Source organism: Procambarus clarkii, chromosome 88 (assembly GCF_040958095.1).
Source record: "Procambarus clarkii isolate CNS0578487 chromosome 88, FALCON_Pclarkii_2.0, whole genome shotgun sequence".
NCBI lineage: Eukaryota > Metazoa > Arthropoda > Malacostraca > Decapoda > Cambaridae > Procambarus > Procambarus clarkii.
Window position 1 is genome coordinate 21,725,898 of NC_091237.1, and position 23,640 is coordinate 21,749,537.

At 34.2% G+C, this 23,640-nt stretch overlaps 1 protein-coding gene across 21 annotated transcripts in view; it reads left to right on the forward strand.

Annotated features, from left to right (window-relative positions):
* LOC123745760 (protein tramtrack, beta isoform) overlaps positions 1-23,640 on the forward strand; it is a 149,460-nt gene that overhangs the window by 72,951 nt on the left and 52,869 nt on the right. The window contains exon 6 of one of the 21 annotated variants that reach the window (XM_045726626.2): positions 20,625-22,026. The exons of 14 other annotated variants lie outside the window; for them this stretch is intronic. In XM_045726626.2, the coding sequence (XP_045582582.1) occupies positions 20,625-20,963 (339 nt within the window). In that variant the 3' untranslated portion in view covers positions 20,964-22,026. Of the gene's footprint in view, positions 1-1,400; positions 2,430-5,999; positions 6,612-7,891; positions 8,610-14,123; positions 17,732-19,414; positions 19,751-20,624; positions 22,027-23,640 lie in introns of those variants that run through there. 6 more of the 21 variants (XM_045726630.2, XM_045726623.2, XM_045726615.2 and 3 more) reach the window with 6 other exon arrangements.

A 23,640-nucleotide genomic window follows, 5' to 3' on the forward strand; every position in this document is an offset into this window, starting at 1 on the left:
TGGCCAAAAGTTTGTCACCTGGCTGTCCCTCTTTCTGTACTGTTTGAATACTATCATAATTTCCTTTTGACCAGCTGACTCAAGCAGACAACTTCACCTGATGGAGCAAAATACCCAGAAATATACTATTCACATCGCTATTATTATTACGAACACTCCTATTATTATCAAATTCCGGTCACTAAATCATGAAAATTTGTCATTTTCCACAAGAATATTTTCTAAGGAACATGAGGTCAGGTTGTGTGATGAATAAATTCACTCATCAAACTGTGGCTGTGTGCTGTGAATGTCTGCCTCCTGCTGTGAACATCGTAACTAGCATTGTGTTCGCTGATATCTGAACCTTGTACATCATTTTTATTGCGGTGAGGATCATCTACATCACTTGCATTGCAAACTGCAGTGTCTTATTTTATGCATGATTATTAAATGGGGCTGAGGCCCTGACGTGCACAGCTGTGGTGTGAGCTGCAGCTGCATGCACCAGCCTTGGTTGCTCTGGCAGTACCGAGGCTCTCGCAGCCAGGAGGGATGCAAACCATTTTTTTCCAGATGACATCTGTTTACTGGAATCCTTAAGCACAGGATGTGAGCCCTGTGTACCCACAGGAGTTTTAAATCTTATGATATACAGTATTAACAAATATGATATACTGGTGTGCGCATCCCTGTTCCCCATGATATTACGGTGTGCGCAGTACATTGGTTATATTTGTAAAATTCCAGAGGAATTCTCTAATTATTAATGATGCTACAGCATTATGACTACACAACAGAATAATGACTATGCAGCATTTTGACTACATAACAGCATAGTAATTATGCAACATTGACACAGTCCTACAGCATCATGACTATGTGGCATTGATACTACCCTGCAGCATTATAACTACAAAATAGCATTGTGACTACTCTGCAGCATTAACACTTCCTTGTAACATTATGATTACACAACAACATGGTGACTACTTTGCAGCATTACGACTACACAATAACATAGTGACCACTATGCAGCATTGACATTACCCTACAGCATTAGGACTACCCAACAGCATTCATATGCTTTCTACATTCAAATACTACTCTTCAGAAATTTGCAAAACAAACAAAAAAAAAAATATTTTATTTTTGGAGCAACTACTGAATAGGCAAACTAAGTGGAAATTGCTTCACATTATGATACAGTGCCCATGTATTGTACTGTATTAAATCATTGGAGATCAGATTGTCTATTTACGCTCACGGTGAAGTACAATAGAATATTTCGTGTGGAGACAAAAATGTAGATCCAAGGTGAATATTTAATTCCTTATATCATTTGACTATGCAACATTTTTGATAAGTTATTTTAGAAGTGGTTGTGAGTATTGAGACATAATGATAATTAGTAAGAAAAGTATCCCCTGCAGGTGGGGCTGGACAGTGAGGGTCCCAGGAGTGAGGAAAGCGGAGGTTCACGTATGGGACAGGGTTTCGGCACTTCCAGCAGAGTACTTCATTGTTCTTACTGCACCTACAGTACCACGGTTACCACCAATTTGAAAAGTCATCTGCGGACACATACCGGAGAGAAACCATTTTCCTGTACACTCTGTCCATATCGATCTACCACAAAAGTTACTCTGATGAGACACATCCGCACACATACAGGGGAAAAACCTTTTGCTTGTAGCTTCTGCCCATATCGCGCCATTCAAAAGAGCACACTGAGATATCATATTTTAAACAATCATGAAAAAACACCATAAAACTATAATAATTTGTAGGTGAAGTGCTTTTTTTATAGTACAATTCTTTAAATTTATATATACTGTACATACAGGCTGTGACAAAATTCTGCTCTGAGAAATGAAAACAATTTTATATTAAATTTGTGTTTATTTTATTTATATTCATCAAATGTTCATGTTTGATTCCTGCATTCATACACACATTCTACGCATCCACATTCTAAGATTGGTTACAGCTTTGTACAACATTTTACGAACTATTTCCAGTTTTAATATTGAAGAGTAAGAGATGTGGATGCATAGGCCACTGGTATTTTGACCGTGATCAGTCTGTTGAGGGTTTAGTAATATGGTAGTTAGGTAGTATTCAGCACTATTTTTTCTTCCTTTTTATTGCTATTATTGGTATTTCTTCAAGTCATTAGATATTATTTTCAAGGCTGTAAAATGAAAGACAACAGACTGCTGTAGAAAGAAAATGAAATTTTAATTGCATCACGGTAATTACTGATTAACAGACATGAATGTTTACTTGAAAAAATTTTCAAGGCATATAAGAAGTTTTCTTATAAACTCATGTATTTGTCTAGATTTTTGGCGCAGGTACAGTGGATGCAGTTAAGAAATAGTACACATTAAATTACTTTAGCTTGAAAGCAAATGGAGTAAATAAAAATATCTCAACAAGCCTCCAAATTGCAGTGTGTATATCTAATCCTTCTCTATCAGTTCTCTTATGAGATATCTTGTTCCTATCTCTTAGGCAACAATGCTTCAAAATCATTATACTGTAGTATTAACCCTTAAACTGCTCAAAGTATACATATACGATTTGACATAACTGAAGTTTTTCAAACTTGCACAAACATTTTCCATTTTTTTTGTGCATAACCAACAAGGCAAATGCTCCAACTTTGTCTAAATGATCACAACGAACTTGAAAAACAAGAAAATATAAATAATTTTAAAATTGAATATTGAATAGATTTTCAAAATTTGGTGGTGTTATGCTTTCAGAATAGCATATGATTTTCATTTTCATCAAATTAGAATATAGGTTTTCAGTGTACTGTAGTTTACTGTAAAAAAAAATATAGCATTTGAAATATGCAGCAAATTTACAAAAAAATAAATTATAACTCCAAACGTATAGGGTTTATGAAAATCTATTCTGGAGGAATTGTAGAACAGACACCTGAGCACACAATATGTCAAAATGGTGAGAATCTGTCAGAAACTGGCATTTTAGAAGCCACTCAAAGTTGAAACTCTAGTTTCACAGATAATTGAAGTTGAAGTTCTCAACAATGAATAGAGGTAGTTCTAATTTGTTAAATTGTATGTTTTAATAAACATTGTGTGGCATTCGTACTCGAATGTGTGAAAGTTGTAAGTCAATATGTGTTGAAATGAAGAATCCAGTCTATTTACCTATAGACTGGGTTCTATAGGTATATAGATATAGTCTATATACCTATAGACTATAGCTAATCTATACCCAGAAACAGGTATAGATTAGTTTAGGATAGTTAGTAGGATTAAGCGGTCAGAGAATAAGTATGAAAGATTAAATAAAAAACCTTAGATGGCGAAGGAGGAGAGGTGTTACTGTATGGAAGGGGAGTCCCCTTCCATCATAACATCAGGCAGTGATGACTTCTCTGATGTACACTCTCTCCTATGTTTTGCCTGCATACCACTAGGACCTGGTTGTGGCTCACTGCTTGTTTTTCTAACTAAGACCCTTTCCATAGAGACTTGTTTTCCTATGTTATTGGGAAAACTCATTTTCCCGATAAAAAGCATATTGATACACCTTATTGTCACTTTAGCACTCATAATGTTCTTTTTCTTAGCAAGTACGGTGGATATTGTTGACATAGATTTTGTCGTACTGCCTAGCTAGATCAACAACCCGCACACCATCTTCATGTTTACGGATGAAATCTTGTTTTTCCTTTATGGTCATCCTTGCATGTGTTTTCTTAGGTTGAACCTTACCAATGATTTTCTTGGGACCCCATGGCATGATATATAATAATTACTTTTATGTTCATAAAACAAAAAAGGACTAAAAAATGAAATTCTTTACAAAGAATTCAAGCGTAATCGTCACTAAGTGGGCAGGCTGGTAAACTGAAGTGGGGTCACCTGTGCTACCAGGAACCACGAGCTCTGTCGACTCATACGTGTATCACAAAATCGCAAGTCGAGGCAAAGGTCGTAAGTCTAGTCGAATTTTCCAACGAAATTGGGGTCATAACTCGAAAAATTCTTAAGTAGGGCCATTTGTAAGTCCAGGTTCCACTGTATTTCTTCATATATTCACATATTAATTACAGGGGTACATCAGTTTTTGTAGTTAATCCATTCCCATAGATTGTACGAAAACCGAGACGAATTTTCCCATAAGAAATAATGTAAATTGAATTAATTCGTTCCATACACCCCAAAATATTACCTAAAAAATACATTTTATACAGAAAACTACTCATAGTACCTTACCTTTATGGTGGACTCTTGTTGGCATGTGGAAGAGAATGAGGAGGGGGGGAGGAGAGGTAGTGTTTAGAAGGGAAGTTCCCTTCCATTATACCATCAGACAGTGATGACATTTCTGGCGTACTCTCTTTCGCTTTGCAGGCATACTTCTAGGACCTGGTTGTGGCTCTCTGCTCTCTTGTCTTACTAAGAATCTGTCTATAGACACTTGTTTTCCCTGCACTTTATCAGTTGTCTGTATTGAGACATCACATTGTCTCACAATGAATGATCTCTGTTTTTCCTCTATTGTTATCCTCACAACTATTTTCTTAGGTTGAACTTTACCACTGACTTTCTTGGAACCCATGGCGTGATATATAATAAGAACTTTTATGTTCAGAAACCAGAAAGAGCACAAAAACAATGAAATTCTTCATAAAGAATTCAAGTGCGGTCGTCACTAGGCATAGACACTGGTAAACTGAAGCGCTACGCTCGCGGTGGACCGGTACATGTATGAACAAACTCCGAGCAACGAGGCAAACAACAAGTACTGTACCAAATTGAATTTTTCGGAGAAATTGAGTACGAGTACCGAAAAATACGAGAACAGGGACATACGAGAAACCGAGGTTCCACTGTAGTATTTAACATATGTTATTGCATTTATTTGATATCCAGTGACTTTATTAGCCCTTTGGAAGCTTGTTGTAATGACAAATTTAGTTTACCTACAAGGTATGATTATTTAGCTTACAGTCCATTATATCTCTGTACCACATTAATAGTCATAATGAATTTCTGAGAAATATTACAACAGTTAAAAGTAGGTATGCAGTGGGGGTGGGGCTGGGTAGCCAATATGCCCAGTATGGACTGCACTGCGTTCATTTCAGTACAGTAATATTGTGTTCCCTGCTTGCGTGATGTTGAGCTTACTTTCCACACTACTGTACTATTATCCATTATACGAGATATGTTGGGATGCGACCATTCTCATCAAATGATGCACCTTCCTACGATATTTCATCCATCCATGCCAAGCGTTTGGCCAACACTGGTGTCCAGATCATCTTTGTACCTCACTCTCTTCCACTGAGTTGGAATGCCAACGAGCACCAGAAATATTATCTTCCAACATGTAAATACTGTATTTACATTGTTACATAAAAATGCGATGTTTAGAAAAAATAGGCATTGAAGTTTGCAAGTTCAGTATAGTCTGCCCGTGTACCTACTGTAGGGGGGGGGAGGTTAATTTCCAATAATTATGTTAAAATTTATTATATAAACACAAGCACAACATTGCACTAAAATGTTGCCATAATCCCACAGCAATTTTTTACACATTTCACTAATTTTCAATCAACTTAATCTTTTTCATATGAAGCTGCCCCCATTAATTTTATTGTTTGTCTCCTAGTAGCAAGCGACATTATCCTCTTCATTAACAAGGAATCTATAGCTTTGTTATGAGCATCTAAATAATGTGTTATTCAAAGTTTGGCATTTCCATCTGCTTCATAGTTTTTAACTTCATAATATATTTTACTGTACAGTATTATAATAAAAAGAAAGGAAAGTTAAAGAACATGAAATTTACAAAGAAATTTTGAAATATCTGTAGGAAGACAGCCTACAGGTATACCAGAATGATTTACATAAACTAAGCTGCAGCTAAAGATACTTTTAACATTTTCATCAAGAAATGATAGTTGAAGTAAGCATAATATACGCATTTTTTTATTTCATGACAGTGAGTAAGATGGGTGTTCCCCACAGGTAGTTCTGGACAGTGACGGACTGGTGAATGGAGGAAGAGGAGCAACAGGATTCAGGAAGGGCTTCGCTTCCACCAGTAAGAAGCAGCATATGTGCCCTCACTGTCCATATGCTTCAAATGTAGCCACCAATTTAAGAAATCACATGCGCACTCACACAGGTGAAAAGCCATTTACATGTGCGTACTGTCCTTATTCGGCAATTACAAAGGACAATCTCAAAAGGCATATTCGTAATCATACTGGTGAGAAGCCATATGAATGTCAAGTGTGTCCGTATCGAAGTACAGAGAAGGGAAAAGTAATGTCCCATATTTTATCACAGCATCAGTCAAGAAATCTAGACTACCTAGGAGAAAACAATTAGCTCTGTATTTTATTTTCTAGACCAATTTATTAACTAAGACAGCACAACATAATTATAGTGCAGTATACTGAATTAAATTTGCCTATAATATGTAATAATTGCAAGCAAACACCATCTATTTTTATGTAGGTGTAGTATCATTGATGTAGTCAGGAATTATATTATTGGAATCATCAAATTCTTGTCATAATAGTGTTTACTTTTCATTAAAATGTATTTGAAAATAAAAGTAAACAAACAATTACAGTAATTGTATATGTAACCTATTATGGTGTATTTAAGCTTGAATTATGTCTGCATAATGTAATTACCCAAGTGTAATTATCCAAGTGTAGTTACACTCGTGGTGTCCCGTCTTCCCAACACTCTTTGTCATATAACGCTTTCAAATTATTGACGATTTTTGACAATGTGTATTGTACAGGATGCACAAGTCTGGAATGTCACGGCTCTTTCCCACGTGCCCTTTCCTACATGTCTCTTGGCCTAGCCCAGTGCATGTACCATTTTTCATTTAAGTGTGAGTGTACAGATTTTTTCCTCGCCCATTTTTACAGAATACAAATGCAATAGTTTTTATAAAATGTCTAGTGAAGCATACCTTGGTGGAAGAGCTCATCCATATTCCCTGAAACAAAAAGGGTTAACACAAAAAGAATAAGTATGTAATAGGGAAAATTATAACTGTGCTGAGTCACTGTTTTATTTAATAGTCTTAAGATTACTGTATATAGAAATAGGTTTCTGGAGTAATGTTATTTTACTGACTTTTCAACACTGAATGATTTCTGAACAAGGAATTGAGGTTGCCTTATAGAACCCAGTGTTTATCCAAAAAGCCACAAAATATAACTACTCTTAGCGATTTATCAAATAACATAAGATTTAATATTTTAGAGAAACTAGAAAGGCACAGGCATAGAGTACATGAAACACTAGAATCTCACAATTACAAAAATCAATTTTATAACAATAACCTACTCAACCTTCCCTCAAACTCGTTCCAGTGTTTTGGAGGTTCAAATTGTATTTATAATACATTTATAGAAGTTTAGATTGTCGATCTTCCACACAATCACAAGGCTGGTGGCTGCCTTATTGCAAGTTTCAAATATGCTGTTTCACCCAAAAAAAGCATTTATGATGCCCTTTCCTTACACCATTGACTTAAACTTTGAACACTTAGTTACACATAATCATAAAAGTAAGCATCGTACTAAAATTGAGCAATGCAGTTCATGGTGAGTACTTTTAGTAACCCAATTAAATATAAAAATATTATAATGTGTGTGTTTGTGTGTGAGTGTGTAATATTAATGATTGCACATTATTGACACCACTTACACATTATATATATCACACCAATATACTGTACACTATACATACAAACACATGCATGCTTTCATACACCGCACCATACATGTGTGTGTGCACACACACACATACATTAATACCCTCAAATGTATTTGCATATTGTTTTTCTTTCTGTATCGATATTTTGACCGTGAGACAGACATTCCCAACAGGTATTGCTGCAGAGCGACTCTCAGGTGACTGATCAGGTTGGCAGCGCTGGAGGGAGGCATCTTCACAACCCCAGCAGCAGACTGCACAAGTGTTCTCATTGTTCATATAGTACCATATACATAACTAATCTAAAAAATCATTTACGCACTCATACTGGGGAAAAGCCTTTTCCTTGTCCTCATTGTCCATATAGAACCACAACCAAACAAAGCTTAATGGAGCATATTCGAACTCACACTGGAGAAAAACCTTTTGGCTGTCCATATTGTTCATATAATGCAATTACAAAACAAAGCTTAAAAAGACATTTACTTACTCACACAGGAGAAAAGCCATATGCTTGCATATACTGCTCCTATCGTACTATAAAAAAGGCAACTTTAAAAAGTCACTTGATAACTCATCATAATTTAGAAAATGACCACTCCAGTTAAGGTCAAGTTAAAGTGTAAAGGAGTTTAGTAAGTTAATTAGAATGTTTGATAGACTTATTAACATTTTCAGGATAATAGTTTAGTGCTGTATCAGTGACTCGACTAATAATGTTAATATTAGTGGCAGATTTAGATAAGGATTTTATAAAATGTAATTTTAAAAAATTCCCATCTTATTTTAAAATGTTTAGGTTTACTTAGATGCCCGTTTGTTGTACATAGGCTACAAAGAAATCAATGCATTAATGAAAGTGTTATTGATGAAAATACTATACAATACTTTATTTTATTTTCATAAAATATTATGATTTTTTTTCTTTGCCTTGGTTAGGTTTGTTGAGTCCATTATGTTGATGGTTGATCTTTTATCCTCTTATTGCTATGTTTCTGAGCTTGTATACTGAAAATACACTTCTGACATTTGTATGTAGATTTTCATTATTGCTTCATGAGATTACTGTACAGTACAGTGGAATCATTACTCAACATAATGCATGATACAGTTCCTGACTCATCTAGTTGAGAATAAAATTAAAAAAGATTATGAGATTGTTTCACCTAAATTCTTTAAGCTATAACATTCAAATTTTCATAATAAATGAGTTATGATGGGAAATGCCTTGTTCTTGAGATTAATCCAAGGATGACTATGCAGTAATTAGGTATTTCCAGGAGCATCTTGTTTTATTTGTATGATATACAGCATTATGTCCTGGTGTATACAGTTGACACTTTCAACACAAATGTTTGATGGTAAAAAAAAGGTAACTTTCCAATTTGCAGGGAGAGCACTCTGATGGTATTTTGAAATCGGTTTAAACCTTAAACTGCGCAAAACCTCATAAGATGTGTAACATTGAACTCAGTTTTTAAAATTTTCTGAAACTCTTTCAAATGTTTTGTGAATAATCTACTAGGCAAATGCCCCAACTTTGTCTAAATGATACCAGTGTAACTCAAGAAACAAGAAAATACAAAATAATTATAAAATTGAATTTTGAAAATTTCAGATTTTGAAATCAGTTGCAAAAATATAAAAATATCACCAACTGTTCATTTGGTGTTGTTATGCTCTCAGAATATCTTATGATCTTCATTTTTATATATTTAGAATATAGGTTTTCAGTACAGTTTACTGTAAAAAAAAAATTGTCAATATGGCATTTGAAATATGCGCAAATTTAGACAACAACAATTTATAACTCCAAACGTTTAGAGTTTATGAAAAATCAATTCAATGGGGATTGTAGAACAGACGGCTGTGCACACTATATGTAAAAATGGTGGGAATTGGTTAGAAACTAGATTTTTGGATACTGAAGTAAGTTGAAGTTCTAGTTATAGATATAATTGTAGTTGAAGTTATCGACAATGAATAAGGCAGTTCTAATTGTATGAATTTACTTGTATGTTGTAATAAACATTGTTTAGCATTCATACTCAAGTATGGGAAAGTTGTAGGTCAATGTGTGTAGAAATAAAGTCAGGAATAAATAACCCCCAAAAAAACAAAATATAGGGATAATTATAATGATTTAGGGAATATATTTAAGGTATACTTTATATAAGTAAAAAAAAAAGCCCTAATCTGGTCCCTAATTATCAAAACAACCTAGAGAAACAAGGAAAATAGAAATTGAAATCTGTGATAAAATCAGCCCCAAAAAATTCAAAGTCCCAGGTTCTGAGAGTTGTAACTGATTTATTTGTTGACCAATTTAATTCTGGCTTCACATAGTTAGGGACGAATATGCATTCTCCAGGACGTAAAGGTTAAAACAAATTAAAATAATAAACAAAGGAGGAAAAGAACTAAAAATCTACAAAAAACCAAATTCCCTAAAACACTATTTTTGGACAATGTTGATAGTAACTGATAACAACATTGGGCAATGTATGTATATGATATATAACAAAATAGAGCATAATAACATAATTGCTCATTATTATTTGTGTTATTATGTATTACTCAGCAATGCTATAAAGGCACCAGATGTATATCCACTTTGTGGACACTTCTTACTACTATTCTTCTTCTTTGTGGGTTGGACAGGTGCTTGCATCTCTTTATTATTGCATTATCCATCAGTTCCAGTAAATAGGAGCTGTTCTCTTTATCAACAAAACGTTCTTTTTTTGTAAATATTCGTCTAAATTCAATTTCTGAAAATATTTTGATGAAAGATTCACGAAGCTGAAGCCAATAAGTTGGAGATTTGTTTAACATTTTTAAGTAATTTATACATAATTCGAATATTTTTCAAATTGCACCATCCCCTCAATGTCACACATCATATGACGTTTTGCGCAGTTTAAGGGTTAAACATTTGTTTGGTGGGGTGAAGGTGGAGGTGACTTAGTGTTATTTCAACAAAGAAGGAGCATAACTATATGAAAATATCTTTGCATGTTCCCTATTTCATGGGATGCTCTCTGAAGTTTAAGTTTGAATTAAGAGACTAAAGAAATTTAATTAAAATGGCCATTCTATAGGGTGTCCCATAAGTTGAGTCTGGCCACAGGCTTGGCTCGTGGAGTAGAACTCTCGGAACCATCTTCAGGTATGCTAAAGGGAAGTAGTTTTAGTCCTATAAATCTGTAACCATAGGATAAAAGGATGAAAACTCTGATACTCAAGATGACTTAGATATGCTGTTGAAAGGAACAAAAGATTGGCAGATGTAGTTCAATACTGACACATGCAAAGTTTTATGCCTAGGAGATGATAACAGTGACCACATATCAGCTGGACAATGTTGAAATTGTCAAATCTGAATACAAAAGAGTTTAAGGGGTGTCCTGATTAGTAGGAATCTTAAGCTAAAAAATCAATACATACATGTCCAAAATAAAGGCAAATATGATATGAGACATCATATATTAGTCTTCAGCTTTAGCTTTCTCTTGTTAAGCCCCATTCAGATCATGTAGTTGAGCTTTGAGCACCATACTATACAAAGGTGTCCCATAAGTGTGGACTAATCACTCTTGACATCATCTGTTGTGATTACTCAATGCATACTGCATTTTATTACTTATTACTCATCTGCCTTTGTGTATCAGTTATACTGATGAACTCATTATTCACATTCTGTTTATAAAATAAAATAATACAAAATAAAAGGTTTCATCCTTTCATCCTCTGGTAACAGATTTATGGAACAAAATAATTTGCAACATGTGGGACACCTATGGTATGAATACAGTACTATCATTTTCTTAGCCCCCCCCCCCTCTTTTTTTTTTTTAGGCAAAGTTTCTAATATTGCTCTTCAATCCTGTGTCTACATAGTTTATATACACTATTAAACAGCAAAGGTCACAGGAAAGATTCCTGGGACAATCCACTGCAACAGTTTCCTTCTCTTACTTTATTTATGCTTACCCTTTGTTTGCTCGTGAAGCCATGTGCTAATCCAACTTAAGAACTTCCACCCTTCATGGGCCCAATACCATGTGCCTCTATGTTTTTAATCAGTGATTTGTGTGGTACAATATCAAAGGCTTTCCTTGAATAAAGATCATAATGTTAAAATCTTTTCCGCAATCAACTTCTACGAAGATACTCTAAACACAAAAATAGTTGGTTATCCGGTGCTTCTTTTTTCGCGTGCTGCAGGAAGAAATTAAATGAATATACGTTTCCAAATGAATTTTGTACTGTTGTTCCTCCTAGTATACAATGTGATTTATGACTGATTTTTGTGCACGGGAGTCTTGGAGTTTCTTAATGAAATGTTTGAATGAAATGAATAATGAAATGACTGAATATGAAGCCTATTAGGCTTATCCAAGATCTCCCTAGCCAGCACAATACTGTTTGCACCATCAACCAACCAATTGTTGGCCAGACCCAATGGTGGGTAGCCAGCTGACCATGTGATCCTTATTGTCTACTGCATCACACCCACTATCCATGGAAATTACATATTTATTACTTTCACATTAAATAACTTTGTATTTGTTTTACTGTATACTGTATATTGATAATAAAATAGCTTGGATTAATTGATAAAGTATTATACAATCATATACACTAGGAATGACATAAAGAAGGCGATGAGTCACAATAACGTGGCTAAAGTATGTTGACCAGACAACACACTAGAAGGTGAAGGGACGACAACGTTTCGGTCCATCCTGGACCATTCCCAAGACACTTGAGACTTGAGAATGGTCCAGGACGGACCGAAACGTTGTCGTCCCTTCACCTTCTAGTGTGTGGTCTGGTCAACATGACATAAAGAGCTTGTCAGATTTAAGTATTTATTTTTTTCAATAAACTCTTAGTTGATAAAGTGCTAGTAGACTAACCATGCATTAAAGACAGATTGCCACTGAAGTCAGGCAACCTATCACACACAAATCATTTTTTTCATTAGAATTAGCAATTTATTGTTTCTGTAAAATTAATAATTTATTGTTTCCATAATAATTAAGCCATCATACACACACACCACTCTTATACAACCTACCCACTCAAACCCAATTAACTTACACCTTCACCACTTATCAGAGCTAGGAAGTAAGGTGTATAGAATTGACCTCACTTTCCTGTAGTCACTGATAGGTAATTACTGTACAACCACTCCCACAGACTCTACCCACCTCTGCAGTGTGCTCTAGCTGAGCAGCGAGACGTGGGCTGTTGCTAATATAGTTTTACATAATTATTTCAGTGCTTATAAGTCGATTTTTCCTATCAATGGGAAAGCTGTAGAATGCCTAAAAGCAAAGAGCAAGAAGTGAATTAGAGACAAAGAAAGGAAAGAGACCCTAAAGGGCAATTTATATATTTGAAGAGAAGCTTTGGAGGTGAACTCCTAGACCACTGCCAGAATGCATGGGGCAATACTTGAAACCTGGACTTGGCTTCAGTTAAAGCCTTAGAACCCCCCTAGAGGATTCAGTTTAATCTCTGGTTGAATTGCTTTTGACCATGTCGTGGTGTAGCAGTGATCTAAGGCGTGTGCTTGGGTGTACCCAGAGTAAAGACTGGAATCCTCCTCATGGTTCCTACAGATTTTCTCATATCTTGAGGTTATCTTGAGATGATTTCGGGGCTTTTTAGTGTCCCCGCGGCCCGGTCCTCGACCAGGCCTCTACCCCTCATAGATACATTTTTATTTAAGTGAGTGTAGATAATTTTTTATCCAATGTAACCTTACCAAATTCAGTTTCTAAATACTGTTCAGATACGGTACTATACTTATTTTCTTTTGGAGAAAATACTGGGTAATTACAGTAGTACAAACTAATTTTTTTCTTACTACAAACTCTTTTACAATTTTATTTATATTATCAATGCCAAACTTTACAGTTTGAATATTGCCAAATTCTTGTTTTCCTTCGTTGGTATTTAATTGCTGTATACAGTAGTTCTGAATTGGTGTGTACCTAATTTGTGATCCACAATCAAATCTCTGTATAATTTGTGATCCATTATCAGATATTTCTATTATTTGTGGTCCATTACCAGATCTTTGTATAATTTATCTAATTCTGTATGAGTAATTTGATACTGGGGTATATATTTAAACATTCTGAAGGTCATACATATTTGATACAAAGGTATCTATGCCTTTATTGTTATTATCCACACACAATGTAGGATTTTAGTATTAAACGGAGGTCACACTGTAACTTCCTGTTCAGTAATATTGACTGATTATAATGTGTATTTGAGGGACAATTACTGGTGGCATTAATATAAATAAGTTTTAATGCATTTTTATGATTCATCTCTCAATTTGTTTTACAAAGCTGTAAATTTGAGTAAGCTGGGTGTCCTCTACAGGTGAGGCTCAGCACAGGAGTTCAGAGGACGGGTGGGAGAGGGACCACTAGAGGCGGTAAGGGTATGACATCCACCACCAAGATGCACCAATGCCCCTACTGCTCCTACTCCTCTCCCGTTACCACTAATCTAAAAAATCATTTGCGTACTCACACTAAAGAGAAACCCTATTCTTGTGCTCACTGTCCATACAGTGCAATAACAAAGCAGAGTTTAGAAGACCATATTCGAAAGCACACAGGTGAGAGGCCATTTTCCTGCCCACATTGTCCTTATAATGCAATTTCAAAGAAGAGACTAAAGAGACATATTTCAACACACGCAGCATTGAATATGATATACACCTTGGAGTGAAAATTCATTATACTCTATTTACAATTAATGTGGACTGTGTTATTTAATAAATTTTAATTTTGTGTATTAAATAATGTGAAAATTATTAGTTTTCACCAGTATATCAAATATTGTGTGTTCATTTGTGCTTGTATAATTACTTTAATGTAGTTACAAGATGAGAGCTATGCTCGCAGTGTCCCGTCTTCCCAGCATTCTTTATTATATAAAGCTTTGAAACTACTGACAGTTTTGGCCTCCACCACTTTCTCACTTATTTCAATCATCTATCACTGTTCGCAAAAGTGAACCTTCTAATGTTCTTTCAGCAGCTTTGTTTAATAAGCCTAAATCTATGACCTTGTTCTTAAAGTTCCAGGTTTCAAGAACTCTTCTTTAACAATTTTGTCGACTCTCATTGCTATTTTGTACATAGTGATCATATCACCACTTTTTCTTCTTTCTTCTAGCTTTGACATACTTAATGCCTCCAACCTCTCCTTATAGTTCTTTGTCTTTCAATTCTGAAGCCATTTTGCACCTTTTCCAGTTTGTTGAGGTGCTTCTTGAGATATGGGCACCATACAACAGCTGCATATTCCAACTTTAGTCTAACTAAGGTCTTCAGAGTCATTTTGTCGATATCTTGTGGGTTGTCAATTATTAATTCTCTTACATTCAGGTGTAGTTTTACTAGAATGGCAACTCCTCCACCTTTTCTAATTTTTCTGTCTCGTCTCGAAATTGAGTAGGCCCTTGGGAATACATCTTCAATTTAAATATTATCCTCAAGTTTTGTCTCTGCTAGTGCGACAATCTCTGACTTCTAAAGTTGTATTATATTGTTTAGCTCCAGTATTTCTTATCTCGCTCCATCTATGCATTTGCATGTATGATTTTTAGGAACATGTTTTCCCTTCCTTTGTCCTTTAATCACCCCTGGATCTAATAATTTTATTGTTTTTGTATCCATATGTTTGGTTGTTTCCTATTTGTCTCTAGAGCAATGCATGTGCTGTCCTGCCGTCTTAGTACATTTTTATCATAATCAATTGTAAAACTTTCAAAGGTTATCACAACATTATCCTGAAGTTTTTCAAACCATCCTCTAGTAAAGAGGTACTACCTAGTATCTTCTCTTCTGTAGTTTACAGCTGTGACTTCTGGTCTAAAGAATTCTTAACTATTTGTTTTCTTGTCGTCTTGTACAAACTTTTACAGTACTGTACATGGTTATATTTCCTTGTGTTATTTTCTATTTTTTTTGTCACATCTTTGCATACAGTTTGTCTGTTAAATTTGTAGTCCATTTTCTTGCATACTCTTGGCCTTCTCCTTCGGTTAAATTTTGTCATTTTGTGTGTGTATAATAACACAGTTGCATAGTCCAGTTTAGGTCTGAAATGTGCTTTAAATGATTTCTTGATTATTTCTCTATCCATGTATGTAAAGACCAATATAAAATTTGACAGAATTGTATGGAACTTTTGTAACTTAGCATTTTTTCTAGTGATAAAATTCTTTTTTTCTTCATCTAATTTCCATAGAATTCTATCACCAATTTCTTGCCTTATTCACTTATTTCAATTAAAATCAACTTAATTAAAATACATATACTGGTAGTTTTTGCTACTGTATTTTGATCAGAATTGTTGCTTTGCCTGTAAACATTCATGTAATTACTCAGTCTCTTGCAAATAATTTAAATAAATAATGAAGAAGATTAGGACTAGCACTTATCATTGTAGGGCTCCATCAGTCACAGCTTCTGCATATCACTAACAAATTTGTAAATTTAAATAAGATGTGTTTATGTGTGTGTATGTAATTACCTAAGTGTAGTTACTGGATGAGAGCTACTCTTGTGGTGTCCCGTCTTCCCAGCACTCTTTGTCATGTAATGCTTTGAAATTATTGACGGTTTTAGCCTTCACCTCAACCTCCTTCTCACCTAACTTGTTCCAACCGTCTACCACTCTGTTTGTGAAAGTGAATTTTCCTATATTTCTTCGTCAGCTTTGTTTAGTTAGTTGAAATCTATGACCTCTTGTTCTTGAAGTTCCAGGTCTCAGGAATTCTTCCCAATCAATTTTATCGATTCGCGTTACCATTTTGCATGTAGTGATCATATCACTTCTTTTTCTTCTATCTTCTAGTTTTGGCATTTAATGCCTCTAACCTCTCCTTGTAACTCTTGTCCTTCAGTTCTGGAGCCATTTAGTTGTATGTCTTTGCACCTTTTCCAGTTTATTGATCTGCTTCTTATGATATGGGCACCATACAACCACAGCATATTCCAGCTTTGGTCTAAGAAAAGTCGTGAACAGTTTCTTTAATATTTCGCCATCCATGTATCTGAAGTTAGAATGTGTAGCATAAGCTCCTCGCACAATATTCTTTATGTGGTCCTCGGGTGAAAGTTTTCTATCTAGAACCACCTTTAGATCTCTTTCTTTATCAGAATTCTTTAAAGATTTCTCAAATAATTTATAGGTTGTGTGAGGTCTATGGTCTCCTATTCCACATTCCATAACATGGCATTTATTCACATTAAATTCCATTTGCCAAGTGGTGCTCCATACACTTATTTCGTCCAGATCATTACCTATTTATGGTGCAAGAATATCGCCATGCTCGCCGTGTCCCTATTGAATATGACCAAAAGGATTAGATCAGTTATTCTAGACTACATCTATATTTCTTATGTTCTTCACTTGAGGATATTATTAAGTTCCATACATAATCATTGTTTATTATTTGTGTGTAAATATTCAGAAATGTGTTTTGTATCATTCCAGTAAGAATGATTTTTAAAATTTTGTGATAAATAGCTGAAAAAGGGCCCAGAACAGTATTATCTGGATAGTGGAGGTTGCAGTGTACCATGTGAATATAAACTCAATGCAACGAACTATATTGGGCAAACCCAATTTTTCCCATGCAAGTCAAAAAGCTGCAAATAAATGCAGCTTTTAATAAATTCTCAAGAAGAATTTGTTTCTGCTCTCTTTTTATGCTAACACGTACTGTACTGAGTACATATACAGTATGTTAGTTTACTTGAATGTATAGTGACTAGTAACTTTCCTTATGGTTTGCAGTGATGAAGTCTTTTCATGTTTCTGACCATTAGTAGCAAAATCAGCTTTCATCATAATGTAATAATGAAGTAAAATAACATTTTTAATTATACAATATATGCAATGTACCGTATAATAAGTTTGTTAATGTTTAAATGATGTATATGAAGCAATAAAATTTATAATTCAAGTAAATCTTTGTTTTATTTAAGGTTATATTGTTTAAAGATAAGCTCAATAGCTGTGAACACTCCAGTCTCTTTTCATGCCTAAAATTGTAATATCCTAGAGAAAATAATTTGACAATATTTTTAAATGCATTATCAAATTGTATTATTCCAATAAAAGGAGAATTATCATGGGGATATATTAAGGCCATGCAATGGGATCACAGTCACATCCCTGGACATCCCCAGGCACATGCACATGCACTACCCACTGAACCGTGATGATCTTAACACTTTCGCATGCGGAGCGTTTGCTCACGTCACCGACTCGGACTCAAAGAGAAAAATTTATAATGCCAGGGGCGTTAGAAGAGTGCGAAAGTGTTAAAAAGTATCTCTACCAGAAGTATTAACTTACTTAGCACTCTGGTTGAGATACTTTTGAGTTCATGGTTCTGTGGGTAAGAAATATCTTAAATGACATAATTCAATTGGTGAAATGAAGTGTCAGAAAGTCTTTCAACATGGTATCACAGAGGTGACTAGTGTACAAAATTGTGAAATAGGAAGGAGTGATAGGGAAGAGGCTTCAATAGATAAAGTACTACATCTGCAACAAAAGACAAGAGTTACAGTGACAGGATGTTACCAATGGCACCTCATATGGTTCAGTACTGGGGCCGATTCTGTTTCTAGTCTATGTGAATGACTTACAAGAAAGCACAGAGTCCTTTCTAGCAATATTCAGTGACGATGCACAATTTCTGAGGAAGATAGGTACGATGAACGACTTCAAAATACTACTGGATGACTTGGACAGAATGAAAGAATGGGTTCTAAAGAATCTACTATAGTTTAAAAATTGAAAATCAATGATGCAGGGTGATGGAAACAGGGAACCTGATGCAAGGTATCACACAAGAGAAGAAATCCTTCTATAATCGAGCAAAGAAAGATATTACACTGAACATGACACCAGAATTGCACATCAAACAAATATTATCAATTGTATGTGAATGGTTGGCTAACATAACTGCTTGTGGAAAGCTGAACAAAAGGTTGTTCTGGACCTTGTATACCATATATGTCAAACCAATTCTGGAATGTGCTGCACCAGTATGGAGTTATCTTGTTAAACAAAATGAAGTAATAGACAGTGCAGAAGTATGCCATCTGACTAGCCCCAGAGCTAGGAAGTAATTATGAGGAAAGACAAAAGCAGTTTAACCTCAGATCATTGGACAAGAAAAAAGAGGTAGTCATGATTACCAATTTCATAATACAGTACTCTGGGAATAGACAGGACAGATGATAGAATATTTAGCATGGGTAGTACATGAACAAAGGGACACAGATGAAAACTAAGTACTATACTTCAATGAGCTACAGAGACATTATAAACAATTTTTAAGTGCTAGTTTTATTTAAGTTTTTAATAAGGAACAACTGGAATGCATTAAGAAGTGAAGTGGTGGAGTCAAACTTCACTTACAGCTTTAAATGTAGACTTGACACAAACCAACAGATCACATAAACCAGTCATGGCAGACCTACATATACATATGTTTTTTTTCCATAATTCATCTTTATTGTTTTTGAAGTTATTAGAACTTCTTTCTTTTGTCATTTTTTAGTCAATTCCATTATGTTTTTCAAGCTTAAATTTAGTATTTTTCAAGATGATATTTAGTTAAGACGGAGTCCTCTACAGGTAGGGTCGGATACTGAGAAGGGCGGGACAGGAGTCTGGCAGGGCCAAGCTACGACCTACAAGATGCACTTATGCCACTACTGTTCCTACTCCTCCAGTGTTACTACCAATCTCAGGAACCATATGCGTACTCACACAAAAGAGAAGCCTTTTGCCTGTTCGTATTGTTCTTACCGTTCTACAACAAAGGATCATCTTGTGAAACATCTTTGTACTCACACTGGAGAGAAGCCATATGCCTGTCCTCATTGTTCTTACCGTGCTGTTCAGAAGGGCAATTTGAAAAATCACATTCTGGTTCATCATACACATGTTAAATAGAAATATTTAAAATGGTGAAACTGTTCCTATAGATATATTTTACAGTTAATGTATACAATGTTGTTAATATTTTATTAAACAGAAGCTGGCAGATATTCTGAACCAGTTATCCAAATAGCATAAATTATGTATTTTTTAGCTTAGGTTATTAAATTGTGAATTTGTAACATAGAATACTTCATCTATTAATTGTAACTTTTTCTTTAAAAATGTGCACCACATAGTAATAACATTTACTTTGTAAACATTTATGAAATACAGCCAACAAAATAACTAAGCATCTACTGTACTTAGCTACATAATAAGTAAAGGAAAATTACTGGAATACCGAAGGTGATGAGCATATATAAAATACATTGTACTGTACTGTACTTTCATATGAATCTCATTAAAACTTAAAAAGCTATAACATACACAAATTTCATAAGTGAAACAACCTTTATAATCCGATGTTACATTCTTTAATTTTGAAATTACGTAATTGAAAAATAATAAATTATTGATGACATTGTTGAATGTATTTATAATTATTAGATTATCTGATAAATTTAAACTGCCGACAAGGAAACTTTTTTGTGATATATCACTAGAATTTAGCCACAAATTCATGTAACAAAAATTTAGTGATAGAAAATAATCATAATATTTAATTAGTAGCAACATAAAAAATATGATACAGTATAGAAAAAAGGTTTTAGGGAATAAGATATATTAATAGTGTTACTAGTATCAATGATACAGTATCTCAAATGTTAAATGAAAGTAAAAATTGGTTTATGTCTCAAAATATAAGTATGTGATGCTCATCAGTGTAGAGTATTTATTTCACTAGTCTTTTTAGAGTATTATACTGAAAAATGTCAATGAATAAGTGAAGCATCCCCAACAGGTAGAAATGGACAGTGACGATCAGAGGCCTAACAAGAGTGGAGCCACACGACCTGGGAGAGTTCACGACACCAACAGGATGCACCACTGTGATTACTGTCATTACACTACATACTTTACCACAAATTTAAGGAACCACATGAGGAGACATACTGGGGAAAAGCCATATTCGTGTCTTGAATGTTCCTATAGTGCTATTACTAAACAAAGCTTAGAAAGACATATGCGTACCCATAGAAGAGTTGAATCACTTTTGTGTCCATGTTGCCCATACTTAAGTACTGACAGTGCTAGTTTAAGAAGACACACCGCTTGTGTTCATGGCAAAAATTTTGGGTAATTTATTTGCAACACAGATATTTGAAGCAAGTGGAAACCCTCTCAAATGTAATGATTCAGTCTGGACCTCATCCATTGAATCCAATAATCCATTGCATCTAATATTCTATTGCCACTGAAATTCTGTTGAGTATAATACTCCATTGATTCTAATCTTTGCATCTAATCTCCATCGAAAGCTGGATAATTTAATTGTAGAAATTCTTGAATACAGTGGAACCTTGATTTTATAATATCGATACAATTGTACTATTGTATCATTGCACTTGAAAATGCATTGTATAACATTTGAAATATGGAGAAAATATTGTAATGTACAGTATATTCAATGCTTGCAGTTGTAATTTCATGCATAAAATGCTGAGCTATGCAGAGCTCATAACCACATGTTACCACACCCATCAGAAAGCTTAGTTGTTCATAGTTGTGCATGAAAAAGTACATAGCTATAAATAAAGTGTATATACAGTATAATAACACCAAAAATAAAATGTTGTTGTATTCTAAGCAAATAATGTAGACGTATCTTAGTCACATGAATATATTTGAGCATTCCAATGTTTCAACCATGTTACTATATAAATTTCTCAAAAGACACACTATTGAATAACATTACTGCAAAAATACAGAGAAAAATTAATCAGAAACATTGAAATAAATACTGTATGTTAACAATGTATTAACTGCAACTCTCGACTGACGGCTGGCTCTTTGTGACCCTCTTTGGGCGATTGCTCGATGAGCACACTTGAATTGTGACGTCATTGCAAAACTTTCAGGTTTCATAGTGACCAAAGTAAGTCACATACAATTTTTTTGTTTTCCAAGAACAGGGAATGCATTTTAACAATATTAAAAGGAAAAGAAATTAAATTTTTAATTTTATTTTACATGCTCATGGATGTTGTATGGTATAATCAGTAATTACCTAAGTGTAGTTACAGGATGAGAGCTATGCTCGTGGTATCCTCTTTTCCCCCACACTCTTTATCATATAACGCTTTGAAACTACTACAGTTTTGGCCTCCACCACCTTCTCACTTAACTTGTTCCAACCGTCTACCACTCTGTTTGCGAAAGTGAATTTTCTTATATTTCTTTGGCAGCTTTGTTTAGTTAGTTTATGACCTCTTGTTCTTGAAGTTCCAGGTCTCAGAAATACTTTCCTATGAATTTTATCAATTCCTGTTACAATTTGGTACATAGTGATCATATCGTCTCTTTATCTTCTATCTCTTAGTTTTGGCTCTAAATCTCTCCTCGTAGTTCTTGCCCTTCAATTCTGGGAGCCATTTTGTTGCATGTCTGTGCCCCTTTTTCAGTTTCTTGATGTACTTGTAGATATGTAGTACAGCACAGGGGTTAAAGCATTTCTAAAATTGAAACACATTATTTGAATAATTTATTTTGAAAAAATATTAATTACTGTACAGTATTGAAATAGCAGACCAAGGATTTTTTAAGTATCCCATTAAAGTAATTTGCTCCACCAAAACTTCCATTGTTTTCTAATTCAATCTTATGATCAAATTGTAATCCATCTCATCTCCCATTAACCCAGGTTTCCACTGTTTTTGTACATTATTGTAACTTATTTGTCTATGCCAGTAGCTGATTTTAGATTTATATAGGTACTTAGATATTAAAAAAACAAATTAGATTAAATAACATTATGCGATTAAACAATTTTAAATAAAACTTGTTGTTTTCAAATGTTTGTTTTTTCTAAATCTCTGCAATTTTTTGTTCTGTCAAAAAGCATTCCTTTAGCCATGTCATATGAACCTTAGTTGTAACCCACTCTCTTTGCCATATACAATCACCTCCATCTAATGCAAATTATTTTAGGTTTTCATGTTATTTTTACTTTATTAAATAAGCAATGTTTATAAAAATACTGCACAGTAAATCATTAGGACTCAATTAGGAAAGTTCTCGGTAAATATTATTTACATTTTTGTTGTATTTCTTATATTCTGTAATAGAACAAATAAATATTTAATAATATAGAAATGTGAGCACATTAAAAAAAACACTAAATATGTATGACTTTGATTTCTTTCCTCTTATGTCAGCAGTAAACATACACAGTATATGGATACATATATTCGTATGGATCCATGAATAACATTACTGTAAGGGCACTACTGTGTTTTTTGCCTGACCTTACTGAATGTAAGTTTTGTACATGAATTTTTATAAAATGCCTTGTGAAAAATTCCTTGGTGGGAGAGTTTAAATTTCAGCCTTTCAAATGAAAAAGAGTTAACAAAAAGAGAACAATTGTGTACTAAGGTAAATGGTAATTGTGACGAGCCATTGTTGTTATTTAATGGTCTGGAGTTTAATTTATACAAAATAAATTTATGTGAAATGACATTACTGAACTTGGATTGACTGAATGGCTTCTGAAGTAGAAATTAAGGTTACCTGAGATAATGCAGCGTTTATCCAAAAGGCTACAAATATAACTACTTTCGCCAATTTACAAAATAACAAAAGATTTAATATTTTCAGAAGAAATAGAAATGGCACGGGCAGAGATGGAATACACAAAATATTAAATTCTAACAATTACAAAAATAAATGTTATAACAATATTCACAAGGACAATTTATACTTGAACAAGTAAATGGTCATGAGCACTTCATAATTAATTAAATCTGAACTTTCAGAGA